The sequence below is a fragment of the Antechinus flavipes genome, chromosome 1 (assembly GCF_016432865.1).
Source record: "Antechinus flavipes isolate AdamAnt ecotype Samford, QLD, Australia chromosome 1, AdamAnt_v2, whole genome shotgun sequence".
NCBI classification, from domain to species: Eukaryota; Metazoa; Chordata; class Mammalia; order Dasyuromorphia; family Dasyuridae; genus Antechinus; species Antechinus flavipes.
In genome coordinates, this window is record NC_067398.1 from 564,360,455 (window position 1) to 564,375,257 (window position 14,803).

Below are 14,803 nucleotides of genomic sequence, written 5' to 3' on the forward strand. Positions count from 1 at the left end.
CTCTGGATACTTTAGAATTCAGCCGGAGTCAGGATCAGCAAAAGTCCTTGATCTTTATTCTTTGTGGATGTGAATGGAATGGCCATATAAAGTGAGTGGAACTGCAATCTGGCCAGGAGTGACTCTGGCTTTCTCATTCCACCCCCTAAATCCTCCACCCAATCTCTTATACAACAGATAAAACTTGCATAGAGTAGTGGACAAGGCCATTTTTTCTCCAAGTATATACTAATAGAGTATTATCTAATTGGTAATTAGCTTTAAGTGCTCGGACCTCAGTGCATCTGCTCAGTTTCCGCCCATTACAGTAGACAACTCAATCAGCTCCTTTATATACATGGAATTAAGGGGAAGGATAAAGAGAGCCACAGAATAAATACTGAGATTTCACAAATATTGAGGACTTTTAAAAGAAGCTTAAGGCTTACACTTTCCTCTTTAAAAACGATTCCTTAGTAAAGGGAGGTAACTTCCACTACAAAAAGGAAAAGATTGACTTTTGTAAAAGACAAGTGAAACTTGGGTCTCTATTTACTCTTAGTCCTGACTGTCCATACCTGGGACCTGAGACCCAGTTATTTCCTATGGGAAAAAGGAAGAAGCCCAATCATAATGGATTCCATTTCCCTGTCTAATCCTACAAAAAATGACTCCAGAAATTCTTGGCCAGCCTGTATAAAATAACACCTGAAACAATTTTTTTTTACTTCTATCTACATCCAATTATTAAATAATCTATTATATAAATGATAACATGCATATGATTTATTTTGTTATAAGATTTATTGAGTTCTTGACACTAAAGCCAGTATACAAATGCTCTCATGTACCCCGAGAAGTTTTCTCTCAGTTTTCAAAAATCAGAGGAAATCTTACATGCAATATAAAATGTTATTATTCAAAGTACCAAGAAGGAGTGCAATGTATTGGCTTCTCATCCCAAATGGTTGCCAGTCTCCTTGCCCAAGATGTCACCATCTCCTTTCTTTTATCTTCTGATGCACGTTCAGGAGCAAAGCTGATCTGTGGGGCGAGGATTTTGAAACCGCAGAAGTGAAAGACGCCATGCTATGTTCAGAAAGGGAGAAAGGAATTAATGAGAAGTGGTACCATTGTATTAATACTCAGATAAAAAGCCAAAAGGCAATAACAAAGGGGAAACATCACTCTCTGAAAATAATTAATAAAACCAAAATCTTAAAAACTAACAATTCACAGAAAACAGACTGTTCACTAAAATAAGGATACTGGATACTGTGAATCAGAGGAAGTCCTTTAGACAACTGGGACTTACAAATTCTATCCCTGTCCTTCAGATATTTACAACCTTTCCAACCAAATTGATTTGAACCCAAGTCCATCATTGTGGCATATAAGTCAGGTCCCTGGCTCTGGAGTTGAGAACTAGTATAAATTCTGCTGAGTTCACATTATATGAATTTGGGTCAGTTACTAAATTTCCCTGGGCCTCACTTTCCCCATTTACAAAATGAGAGGAATGGACTTTTGAGATCCTTTTAAACTCTAAACCTATGGACCTATGCAATTAAAGTTTGGTTAACTATGCAGATTAGTTAACAGACTGAGGAGAAAATGCATTCTACTCTTCACTCCATTTTTCAGAGAAAGCTTCATTTTGCAGCATCTATCTGAGAAGGCACAACTGACCTCACCTCCTTTCTGTTTTGGACTGACCATTTGCCTTTGTTGAAAATATGATCTTTCTAACAATTCATGTCTATTCCTTTCCCTCTTCCATCAAGCTTTCCCTAATTAACTCCATTTGGCTCCCATCATATTCCAAGTATGGGTGTCCCCTAAGGCTCTGTCTTTTTTTCCTCTTTTCTTTAAGAAATAATGATGAGCAAAATGAGCAGAACTCAGAGAATATTGTATATAGTGACAGTAATATTGTCTTAAAAGCAACTTTAAATGAATAAGTCATTTTTATTATTATAAATTCCTAAATTAATTATCAAGGACATATTAAGAAAGACATTATCTTCATCCAGAGAAAGAAATGATAAATAGAAGCATGTATAGAATAATTTTACATATATACATATATATGTATACCTATTTGTGTTTGATGGAAAAAGAAATTTATATGATAATTTTATTACATATTTAAAAGGAATAGCAAGTTGTATATAATAAATGCTTATTATATTCCATAAGGTCAACAGCCTCTCTATTATACCAAATAGCCTCCTTTTATGTATAGAGACAATTTTGTCACCTTACTTTTCAGTATTTCAGCCCCTTTCAAGATACTTAATAAACATTTGTTGAACAAAAGAAAAAGAAAAATAGAGACATTCTAGGATAAAAGTGTTTTGAAATTTTATCAAAATGTAAAAATAGTAGATTAGTGAACTAGATCATACACTCAAGGAACGACCTCCACATGTAGTTATGCTACCCCATGTGAGGTTGTGACCACAGTTTAAGAAGTTTATTACTATTCTATTATAATGAGGTTCATTGGCTGCTTGAATAAGTGAACCTCCCTGTGAACACACTTTAAGAAGCTTTGCTGTTACTCTTCCATTATAATGAAGTTCCTTGGCTGCTTGAATAAATGAACTTCCCTAAAGAAGATAAAACACTAAGGTTCCAATTTAAGTACTGAAATACTGAAAGATTAATTAAATACAATCCAACATTTATCAATGGCATTGCATCATGCAATTAACATTGCGTGAGATTCTGTGCTAGGTATTAAAGATACAAAAAATTTCTTTAAACCATACTCCTTCTTTTCAGGAATTTATATTTTTAAATAGTATTTTATTTTTCCAAATACATAAGAAGATAGTTTTCAACATTTATTTTTGTAAAACTTTGTGTTCCAATTTTTTCTCCCTCTCTCCCTTAGCTCCATCCCTCTCAAAACAGCAAGCAATCTGATATAGATTAAATATGTGCAATAAGGAATTTACATTTTACTGGGTAAAATACACCTCATACAAGTAAAGTATGATATAAGCGAATGATGTTGGCAAAAAAAAAAAAAAAATCCAGACAAAAATGTTCTGGGAAAAACTATAGAAATAAAGAACATTTTCATTTGGCGATCAGGGAAGACAACATAACAGGATTGACACTTAAGCTAGAACCAAAAGGAATATAAGGATTATGAAAGTAGAGGTGAAAAGGGAACATATTCCATGTATTGAAAATATCCTGTGTGAATTGTCACATTCAGGAAACTCATTTTGAAAATGATACAGGATTTATAAAGGTGGATAATGTGAAAGATTGGTTGGAGCCAAACTATAGAGATCCTTAAATGCCAGCTTAAGGGGCTCTGCTTTATTCTGGAGGCAATGGGGAGCCTCCAAAGGTTTTTGAGGAGAAGACTTGACTGAAATGAGTGTAAGATGAACCAGGATGATGACAACAATAACAAGAGAATGATCAGAAAAGGCTTGTTGTGAGAATTGAATTTGAATAGAACCAGGAATTCTAAGAGACAAAAGAGAAAAGAAAACATGGAGAATTCACAGAAGCAGAAGATGGAATGTTGGGTATAGAGAACAGCAAGTTAGGACAATTTGCCTAGCATTTTGCATATGGCAGAGCTATGTGAAATTAGTCTGGAAAAATAGGTTGTGAAGGGCTTTAAAGACAAAACTGTGAAGTTTGTGATTTATTCTATAGGAAATTAGGAACTAGTAAAATTTTTTCAGCAGAGAGATGACTTGTTCATACCTATGATTTATGGATATCAACGTGGTAGCTCAAAGTGTTGATAAATATGATTGCTAAATTTTTGTCAGACAAAGATAATGGAGAATTATATGTTTAATTGTTTTCAGTAGTGTCAGACTCTTCATGATCCCATTTGGGTTTTTCTTGGCAGAGATACTAGAGTGGGTTGCCATTTGCTCCTCCAGCTCATTTTACAGATGAGGAAACTGAGGCAGGCAGAGTGAAGCATCTTGTCCACAGCTAGTAATTGCTTGAGGCCAGATTTGAACTTAGGAAGATGAGTTTTGCATGCTTGTTTAAGGGAATGATAGTCCTGCCCTCAAAAAGTTCATATTCTATTAGTATAAACAACATTATACCCAGATGAAGTAAATATATACTAAGGTGATGATGAAAAGAATACTAGAGTTTTGGGGGATCAGGGAAGGTTTTACAAAATTAGTGACAATTCACCAGAACTTTGAAGGAAGCAATTTAGAGAGATTGAAGAAACTGAGGATGTTTAACCGAGGAAGGAAGACCTGGGGGCTAGGAGGACATGATAGTTGTTTTTCAGTATTTGAGGTATTGAAAAAATAGAATTGGGCCACTTGGCTCCAAAGAGCACAATTCAGAGGAAGGGGTATAAACTGTAGAGAAGGAGATTTAGGTTTTAGAATAATTAGAACTATCCAAATGTGGAATGGAGCTGCCTTAAAAGGTTATTTGTTCTCTCTCATTTGAGGCCTTTGATTTTCAAATCCAATGGTATCATAGGCACGGATCATACAGCTAGACCTGGAAGCTACCAGGTGAGGAAACTGAGACCTGAGGAGTTCAAGTGACTTATTTGAGGTTATTTTGGTAATGCCAGAGGCAGGATTTGAATGCAGGTCCTCTCATCTCAGGTCCTGTGTTCTTTTCTCCAAACTGTGCTGGATAATGATGTTGTAAAGAAAGCCTTTTAAGGATATTCCAACTCTCAAAATTAGTGATTCTGTAGGTGCCAGGCCCAATTCTAGGTCTGCCATTAGGGAGTGAGGAGTTTCAGGCCTGGCTGCTTGGTGAGCTCTCACCAAACACTTGCTGATCACTGGGTTGCAGAATTTTCTACAGCAGCAGGTAAAATGAGGTTAGGGAACAGTGACATATGGTACTAACTGAATATTTGTGTTTTACCTGTATAGGCCATAAGATGTATCTAATATCTCCGCCAAGTTCATTTTTAAAATACATCTCAGCAGTCCCACCAGTAGTGAATGAAAGGATGACTAATTTATTCTGTAATTAAAGAAAATAAAAATTTATACTTTTTAAAAAAGATATTTTGGTTAGAAAAATAGCAAACATAGCAAGACCAAACAGTGATGATATATTAAGACATATTCCAAGTGCTCATGCTTTGAGCAGGAATTCTAAATATAGGGAACAATTTAGTTTGATTAAAATTGACATTGGGTACTCAATCTATTTTCCTTAATATATGGAAATTGTAAAGACATTTCAAATAAAACTCAATCTATCTATTTGATTATAGAGTTACTAAGTATTTAATGTACATCTTTCCAATATATGTTTAAATTGATTCAAAATTTCAAGAATGTTCCAAGTATCTCCTCCATTAACAGCTATTAATCAGTTTTTAAACTGTGGCACAGTAGATAAAGAGTGCCAGACCTGAAGTCAGGAAAACTCATTTTTCTGCATTCAAATTTGACCCCAGTCATATACTAGCTGTGTGATCCTGGGTAAGTTACTTATCCTTGTTTGCCTCAGTTCTCTTATCTAGTAAAATGAACTGGAAAAGGAAATAGTGAACCACTTCAATATCTTTGCCAAGAAAATCCCAAATCGGGTTACAAGGAGTTAAATCAGACCCAGCAACAATAACATGGGCAGACTAGTAGGGCAGTATTGGGAAACAATAGGTGGAATAATAGACTAGGAGAAGAAGTCTCAAGTCTAAAGATTGGAGGTCGAGATGATGATGATGAAAGAGTTTAACAGGAGAGAAAGGAATGAGAGAAGTTGAAGGAGAAGATAATGGTTAAAAAGAAAAATCTCAGAATTCAACATGTTAGACTTGAACATTTCTTAGAACTTAAGTAAGTCCTAAGTTACCATTGTCCTGATGTGGAGCAGATCTGGAGAGTAAAGTTGGAGGACACTGGAATCAAGGAAGAATTGGAAGAGTGTGTTAGAAATAAAAGTAAAATCAAGCAAAACAAATTGAGAAGGGAAGACAATTAATCTAGCAAAGGTATCACTGAGGAAAGGAATGTCTCATAGAGGTAGAGAGAGTTATTGGTTAAAAAATTGTACTTAGAATCAGGAACAGATCATCTGGATTTAAATCCTTCCTCAGACATACAAATTAGATGCCTCTGAGTAGAACATTTATTCTCTCTAAATTCCAATTTCCTCACCAGTAAAATAGAGATAATAATGGTATTTCATGGAAGTGTTTTCAGGACCAAATGAGAAAACATATATAAGGAATACTTGCAAACCTTAAAATACTATACTGGATATAAACTATTATCATCATCATCTCATTATTATTATTATTATTAATGACTTTAGGGAGATAAGAAAAAAAGGCAGCATCATTAATTGCTCTGAACATGTCAATATACTTCCTCTTTAAGAAATACCTCAAAATATGTAGTTTATCTTGGCACAAGCTTGATCTTATATCATGACAAAAAAGCAAAAAGCTGCTTCTCATTCTAAATGAGAAAACCAATCAAATATGATGAAAGACAACTGCAGACTTTCAAATTCTAAGATGAATTTAGAAATTTTCCTGCACTGTATTAATATCTTCTTTCCACAAATGATAAATTCAACACATTCCATAATACCTACCTTAAACAAACCTTGCTCAAAGTATTTTGGGGGTTCAAAGGCAAACCCTTGACAGAGCACGCGGTCTATCCAGCCCTTCATGATGGCAGGCATGCTGTACCAATACAATGGAAACTATAGAGAGGAAACAGGAAGATCCTAAATCATAAATGAGAAATAAATGGCTCATCTTGGTGGGAACATATATATTCAAGAAACATTATTTTTAATCTCTCTAAATGTAAATGGGGGTCATTTAGGAAGTGCAGTAAAAAGATCATTGGGTCTGGAGTCAGGAAGACTCACTTTTTTGAGTTCAGATCTGACTCAAATACATACTAGTTGTGTGATGCTGAGAAAGTATCCTGTTCTTAGTTTCTTCATTTGTCAGATGAGTTGGAGAAGGAAATGGCAAATTACTTTTGCAAAGAAAACCCCAAATGGTGTCATGAAGAGTTGGGAACAACTGAAAAATAACTAAACAACAAAATAATGCAAATGGATACTTTAAATTACTCCCATTTTCCTTCTAAGTTTTTTTTTAATTCAACATATCTATTAAATAACTTGTTTAATTTAAAAAAAATTGTAAAATTAAAAAAGTATTTTAAAAGTATTCTATTGTTTCCAAATTGATTCATTAGGAGTAGTAAGCTAAATATTAGTCATAAACAAAATACTTCAACAAAGCAAATGGTATACTTAGTCTCATCATGAATTTATTCACATCACAAAGATATTCTTTGTCTAAAAAGATATTTTATCCAAAAGCTTTATAGATGAAATGACATTGATTTAAATTTTAAAATTCTTGAATTAAAAAAAAAACAAAAACACTTTTTTTGGAGTTTCTCTAGTCCAACTTTCTACCTAGTGAAGGAACTGGAGATGTTTAAGGTAAAAAAAAAAATCCTCGGATAGCTAGATGGTGCAGTGGAGTCAGTTTACAGATAAGGAAACTGAGGCAAACAAGGTTAAGTGACTTGCTCAGGGTTCCATACCAAATAAGTGTCTGAGGCTCAATGTGAAGAATCTTCCTGACTCCAAGCTCTTTGTCTTCTACCCCCATCTAGCTGCCTATCGTACCATTTTTAGGACTCATTTATGTCTGTGTTTATAGGTAGTTACCTCTTAATCATTAAACTAGCTAAGCTTTATCTTATGTAGAACTTTGCTTAGAATACATTAACAAAGAAGGAGATTTGTGTTTTTGCATTGACATAAGTGAAAATTTTTACCAAAATATTTATTTTTCATCACCTTCATTTCCAAACACTTTTCCTGCCTTGATAATAAAAGGAAAAAGAGAGAAAAAGGCATTTCAGCAAAATCAAGACACATCAGCCAAGACTGATGGTATAAGCCATGTTCTCATACCCAGTCTTTTGCATTCATTTTTAATATGAAGGCAAATTCTCACTTGATAAAGTGGGAATGGGAAATTGTGAAATTTGTAATTTAAATTGTAAAATTGTAAAAAAAAAAAAATTAACTACTTGGCAGATGCCTTCTTTCAGTCCTGTGTTAGCAGGAGCTCACTAGATGCCCATAATGTAGAATTCTACAGTGTCCACAAGAGGACAGCAAGTCTACATTTTTCCCAGATCCAAGCCTCATGCCCCTTTGCTCTTTACACAGCAAGGGCATGCAAGGACATGAGTTGATGTGCAACTCTGAATTCTTGGATTTAGTTAACAGACGGATTTATGAGCCTCTCTGGCGTTTCCCATTGAGATTACAATCACAGCTAGGAGTCATCATCTCCTGAGCTCTCTGCTTTACTCAATAGTAATAAATAGGTTAAATTTGTGAAAATGTGTAAATAAATGTGTTAAAATACATTAAGTTGAATTCTTCGTTTAAGATTCTGGGAAGCAGTTATATAGGCAAATCCTGAAGATATTACAGGTTTGGTTCCAGACCACCCAATAAAAAGAATATCATAAAAGCACTTAGTTTCCCAGTATATATAAAAGCTATTATTGTTGTTCAGTTGTGTCTGACTCTTTGTATCGCACTGGGATTTTCCTGGCAAATATCCTGGAGTGGTTTGCCATTTCTTTCCCCAGTACATTTAACTGCTGAGGAAACTGAGGCAAGCAAGTTAAACAATTGCCCAGGTCACATAACTATTTAAGTGTCTGAGGTTTTATTTGAATTCAGGTCTAACCAACTGCCAGCCCAATGCTCTTTGTACTGTACTATCTCACAGCTCATATAAAAATTAGATTTACCCTATATTATAGATTATTAAGTATACAATAGTATTATGTCTAAAAAATGTACATACCTTAATTAAAATACACTTTGTTGCTAAAAAATGCTAACCATCACCTGAGCTTTCAGAGAGCTGTAACCTTTTTGCAAGTGGAAGGTCTTGCCTCAAAATTGATGAACAGACTGTCCAGGACTGTGGTTTGTAGCAGCCCTTTATGTAGTGGCAAGAAACTGGAAACTGAGTGGATGCCCATCATTTGGGAAATGACCAAATTATGGTATATGTATGCAATGGAATATCCCTGTTCTATAAAACAATGATAAGCAGGCTGATTTAGGAAAGCCTGGAAAGACTTATAAGAACTGATGCTGAATAAGCAGAACCAGGAAAACATTGTGTACAGAAACAGAAATTTCGTGTGATGATCAACTGATAGACTTAGCCTTTCTCAGCAATACTATGATCCAAGACAATTCCAATGGACTTTGGATGGAAAATGCCATCTGAATCCTGAATGTAGATCAAAGCATACTATTTTTACCTTTTGTTTTTGTTGTCTTTTTCTTGTGTTGTTTCTCTTTTATTCTGATTTTTCTTTCCCAACATGATGCTTATGGATATATGTTAAAAATTGATTATATATGTATAACCTATATCAGTTTGCTTGCTATCTTGGGAGGGGAAAGGTAAGGGAGGGAGGGAGGGAGAAAAAACTGGAACTCAGAATCTTACAAAAATGAACACTGAAAGCCATCCTTACTTGTAATTGGAAAAATAATGTACTATTAAAATGAAAAAAAAAAAAACAATCAGGCTTAAGGATGGGCTGGAATCAGTTTGAACCTCCAATTACTATATTTTCAGTACGAACATTTACACCTCAGAAATCAACTAAGTGACAAATCAGGGATTGATTTATTATTTTATTGATTGCCTTGACTTAAAAATGTTATATATTTTTTAAAAAGCATTTTTCCAATCAGAACTATGGATAATTTCTTCGATGGACTTAACTAATGGCACTTAGGGATCCATAAGAGGGATCCATACTTCAGAGTATGGATATATGGACAAAGCATTTCTTAGACCAATGAGCAGAGACAATGGGGGGTTAAATAGTCACATAGTCAATAAGTATTAAGTGTTTGAGGTCCTATTTGAACCCAGGTCCTTCTAACTTTAGCTCCAGAACTCTATCCATTGCATCATCCAAATGCCTCACAACTTTTGAAGTAAACTTTTTAGTTAATTGACAAGCATTTATTAATTATTACTATGTGCCATATTTTATGCTAAATTAATAAAGCTTATCCCTCACTAAATGGTGCTGTGATATGTGCTTGGGTGATGAGGTTCATAACATTTCTAATACTTAGAAACATTATCTAGAACTATTTATTCCCTAAAGAGGCTAGTTCAACATGTTTGATCAAAAGAAAAACTTGCCTGAAATATTACTAGATCAGCTTCTTGTACTTTCTTCTGTTCTTCAACCACATCACTAGAGAGAGCTCCTTTCTTATATGCCTCATATGTTTCTGCAGCATAATTGAAGGATTTTGAATTGCTTAGAGCACCTATGGAGAAATTTCAGTAGGCATAATTATTCTTATTCCCAGTAGCTGAAGGAAATGTGGTTCAATGATCTTAAAATAAGTCACAGATGCTATTCAAAGACTGGGAAGTTATATTCTCCCTCTAAGACAAGGCTTCTTAAACTTTTTCCATTTACAAACCTTTTTTGCTGGAGATATTTTTACATGCTCCTGGGTATATAATTATATACAAGTCAAACATTTACTAATAATAAATCATAATTTTGTAACTTGTACATTCAGTTATGAAACTCATATGAGACTGCAACCCACAGTTTAAGAATCTGGGTTCTAGGGGACAGATATAATAAGTCACAAAATTGATAGTGCTACATTCAGTCAAAAATGTATTTGGTCAAAGGCCAATGCATTTATTTGGTATTAGCTGATTTCAGCTATGTGACTGGAGGATAGAATTCTGTTTTACTTATAGCAGTGGTGTCAAACCACTTGTTTTTGTTGTTGTATAATATAATGTATAACCTATATCAGTTTGCTTGCTGTCTTGGGGAGGGGGAAGGTAAAGGAGAGAGGGAGAAAAAAAACTGGAACTCAAAAATCTTACAAAAATGAATATTGAAAACCATCCTTCCTTGTAATTGGAAAAATAATGTACTATTAAAATGAAAAAAAAAATGATGGGCAAAACCCAACCCAATTAGATTAAATATAATTGGGAAATGTTTAATAAAAATGTTTAACAAAAATACAACATAGATAATGTTAATTTGTGTAACTTGTTCAAGGATCTGTTTCTATTTGAGTTTAACGTGACTAATTTATACTAAGGTTTGAATGAGTGAAATTTCCCTCAGCACAGACCCTCTTCCCCTACTCCAGTATTCCTAAAGTTTGTATTTTCAAAGAGAGGCTTACGAACATAAATACATTTCAAGTTAATTGAATTTTACACATTGTGACAATGTGAAATATTTCTGACAGCCTAGTGCACATATTTTTAAGCAAAAAGGAGTAAAACCAGTCCCTTTTTAGGGAGGAGAGAAAACTAGGCATCTATCTATGTATTCTATTGTTTTTTTTTTTCTTTCCTACTTCTTGACTAGGAACAATGTTCTCCAGATAGAGAGCATTTAGCCCCTCTGCTTTCTTTGAAGAGATCTCCTCTATCTTGTCACTTGGTTCTTTGGTCTTCTTAAGATTGGACCATGACAAGAACTTAAAAAGCAAGTCCTGAATTTGTATTCAGGTCTGATTTAAAATTCATTGTGTTTTCCACTATTTCAGTTTTAATACACCTTCTAGCTAAGGTCTTTTATTTTTGTCTTTGTATCACTAGCACTTAGCACGGTGCCTGGCATATAGTAGGTGTTTAATAAATGTTTGATTTATTAATATTTTTTTAAAAAAGAAAATTTGGATTGTGATTCCGTAAGTTGATTTCCTGACTACTGTCTCATTCCCCAAATCAGTAGTATAGACATTCTGCCTCTGGAAACAAGGTAGGATGATAAAAAGCCAGATTGTCAGCAGTCTTGATCTCTTACCCAACTAACTACCCCATCTATAGAGGTTCAGTGTCCAGAAGTTGTTGTTCATTGTTTAGGATTATCTTAGAACTTTAAAAAGAAATTTAAAAATATTTAGGAGGAAATTGGCCTCTTGTTTCAATATTCCCCCTATATAGTCACTTGAGACTGAACTTGGTGGATTTCTTGAAAGAAAGGAAAAAAGTACCTTAAAAAAATAATAGACTAATGATTTTAACCTAGCACTCACCCACAATATCTTTCCTTGTGGCCCTTGGCTCAAAGTTCATGGCATACAAATCAGACACAGTGACTTGGCAGCCCTGACTGCTCAGTTCAGTTACCGCTGCATCTTTCAAAGATCCATTCATAGACTTGGGGTCCTGATGTGCATAGATTATAAGTACTCGTTTCCCTGGGTCAGAGAATGAAAACAAAACAAAACAAAACAAAAAAATAGAACAAAAATATTCCCTTCTTTTTAAAAAATCACAATTCAATGAAGAAAGAAGTAATGACATTTCTATACACATTAGATAAGTGAAGCAGAAAGATTAAAATATTTTGATTTATAGTCAGTCTTTATATGGAAGAACTTCCTTTCTTCCTTCTATTCTCCACTTCCCTCCTGCTATCCTCCCTTCCTCATTTTCTTCCTCTTTACCTCTTTCTTTCTTTCCTTTCTTCCTTCTTCCTTCCCTCCTTTCCTTCTCCCCTTTCTTTCTTCCCCTCTTTTTCCCTTCCTCCTCCCGTCCCTCTTTCCTTCGTCCCTCCTTCCCTTCCTTCCTCTCTTTCTTCCTTAATTTTTTAATCCCTTTCTTCCTTTCTCTTTCTCTCTTTCTTTGTCTCTGTCTCTCTCTGCCTCTGCCTCTTTGTCTCTGCCTCTATTTGTGTCTCTCTCTTTCTTTACCCTATCTGTAATGTGTATAAATCTATCTTATCTCTCTTATTTGAATATGAATTCCTAGAGAGCAGAGACCACATTTTTTGTCTTTCTTCTAATTCCCAGCGCTTAACACAGTGCCTGGCATATAAATGCTTAATAAATCCTTGTTGACTGACTGATTTAATTGATTTCCGGAACTCACAATAAGATGAGGAAATTCCCTCTACCCCATGCAGATTACAATTTATAGTTTTGAAGAGTAGCCTAAGGCAATGAGAAGTTAAGAGAATTGCTTAGGTTAACACAGCTAGAATATGTTAAAGATAGGACACAAAACCAATTTTCAGGAGTCAGAGGTTGCTTCTCCCTCCATTCTCCCACCATGCCTCTTGCATTCTGTTTAAAATTCTCTGAATTTTAATCTACTTATTGTAAAAGTTTGATAAAACACGGTTTGCCTTTTGGGTGGGTTTTTTTTTTTACTCTATGGTCCAACATCTGTGGCAACTGAGGTTAAGCTGTTCCATTCATGGTTTTGAGTTTCCTGTTCAGAGTACTAAACCCAACAGAATACAAGGCAGTTGAAAAGGTAGAGCTGTGAATCACTCAACTAAGCATAGAGATTGAGACACATGAATTGCACTAATGATTAATATTTAACCTTAACTAAAAAAAAAAAAAAAACAACTGATATTTCTTACCTGCCATTTCCCAGAAGGGTGAAGACTTTCTTTCCTTTCAAAAAAATGTTACTTCACTTATCTGGACGTTATATAGAAGAGATTTGCCAGTGACCCTGGACATTGACGAGAGATGCAGTCACAGGTGGGGGAGAACACTCAGCCTCTACCTTAATTCACACAATTTTGGGAATATTCTACTTTATGGAAGATAAAAGTCACGTGTTCACAGAAGCAGAACCAATAGCAATAGAGGGTGGGGAAAGCTACAGATTATGAAATGACACACTACCTGGTTAATCCTCTGATGCTATTTATAGGCAATGGGGAGCCTGGGAGAAACTTGTAGAATATCAGAGGAGAGTCTTGCTCAAATTCTAGATATTCAATTGTTGTCATTTGTTCTTTATACTTATAAAATTATGATATTGGGGCCAAGGTACATTTGTTTGTGGCTGACCAAAAGAAGGTCAGGAAGTTCTACCACAGGTTGGGCCCAAATAGTGCATCTGAACACTTGGATGGAGGTGTCTTTAAATCTGCCCATCTCTCATTTGTTTTGAGCTACTGAAATCTTGCTTTGTTCATAAAGTAAGGCACCCTCTTTGATGAGGGGACTCCATGCTGGAGTGGTTCTGTGCCAGCATCTCCCATGACTCATAAGCATCGAGGTCTCCACAATTTTATATAGGATGGAAAAAATGGCAATAACTGAAATCTCTTCATATACATTTTCTCATTGTGTTTTCACAGCAACATTGTAAGATAGAATATTATCTTTCTTTTATAAACTGCGAATCTGTGGTTGCCCATGGCCACATAGAAATAATAATAATAGCAAGCATATATATAGCACTTTAAGATTTGTAAAGCACTTTGTAAATAGTATCATATTTTATCCTCATAACAAGGTGCTATTATTGTCTGTATTTTACAGATGAGGAAATTGAAGCAGATGAGGTTAAGTGACTTATGTGATCCTACACAACTACTACATATCTGAGGCCAGAATCAAACTTATCTTTTTGACTTCAGGTCCAGAGTTCTATTCATTATACCATCTATGTGCCATAAGGTAGGATTTGAATTCAAGTCTAATTGACTCTAAATTCCAATTCTCTAACTACTTTTCTGAACCACTATCTCCCAAAGATCTTTTAATTGTTAAATTTGGAGGCATTCTTTCCTTCCTTCCTTCCCTCTTTCCCTTTTTCCTTTCTTCCCTCCTTCCCTTCTTCCTTCTTTTCCTTCCTTCCTTCCCCTTCTTCTTTCTTTTCCTTCCTTCCTTCCTTCCTTCCTTCCTTCCTTCCTTCCTTCCTTCCTTCCTTCCTTCCTTCCTTCCTTCCTTCCTTCCTTCTTTTCCTTCCTTCCTTCCTTCCTTCCTTCCTTCCTTCTTG

At 34.9% G+C, this 14,803-nt stretch overlaps 1 protein-coding gene across 2 annotated transcripts; it reads right to left on the minus strand.

Annotated features, from left to right (window-relative positions):
• Positions 1-764: 764 nt before the first annotated feature.
• Positions 765-13,695, minus strand: NQO2 (N-ribosyldihydronicotinamide:quinone reductase 2). 2 transcript variants are annotated; one of them, XM_051970773.1, is made up of 6 exons: positions 13,428-13,647; positions 12,091-12,255; positions 10,205-10,335; positions 6,562-6,675; positions 4,873-4,974; positions 765-1,068 (listed from the first exon to the last, which is right to left on the minus strand). In XM_051970773.1, the coding sequence occupies exons 1-6, from the start codon at positions 13,432-13,434 to the stop codon at positions 895-897; spliced, it is 693 nt and encodes a 230-aa protein (XP_051826733.1). In that variant the 5' UTR covers positions 13,435-13,647; the 3' UTR covers positions 765-894. The 2 variants fall into 2 exon arrangements, with proteins under 2 accessions (XP_051826733.1, XP_051826734.1); XM_051970774.1 differs by lacking the exon at positions 4,873-4,974 and having other exon boundaries at positions 13,428-13,695.
• Between the last annotated feature and the right edge of the window lie 1,108 nt (positions 13,696-14,803).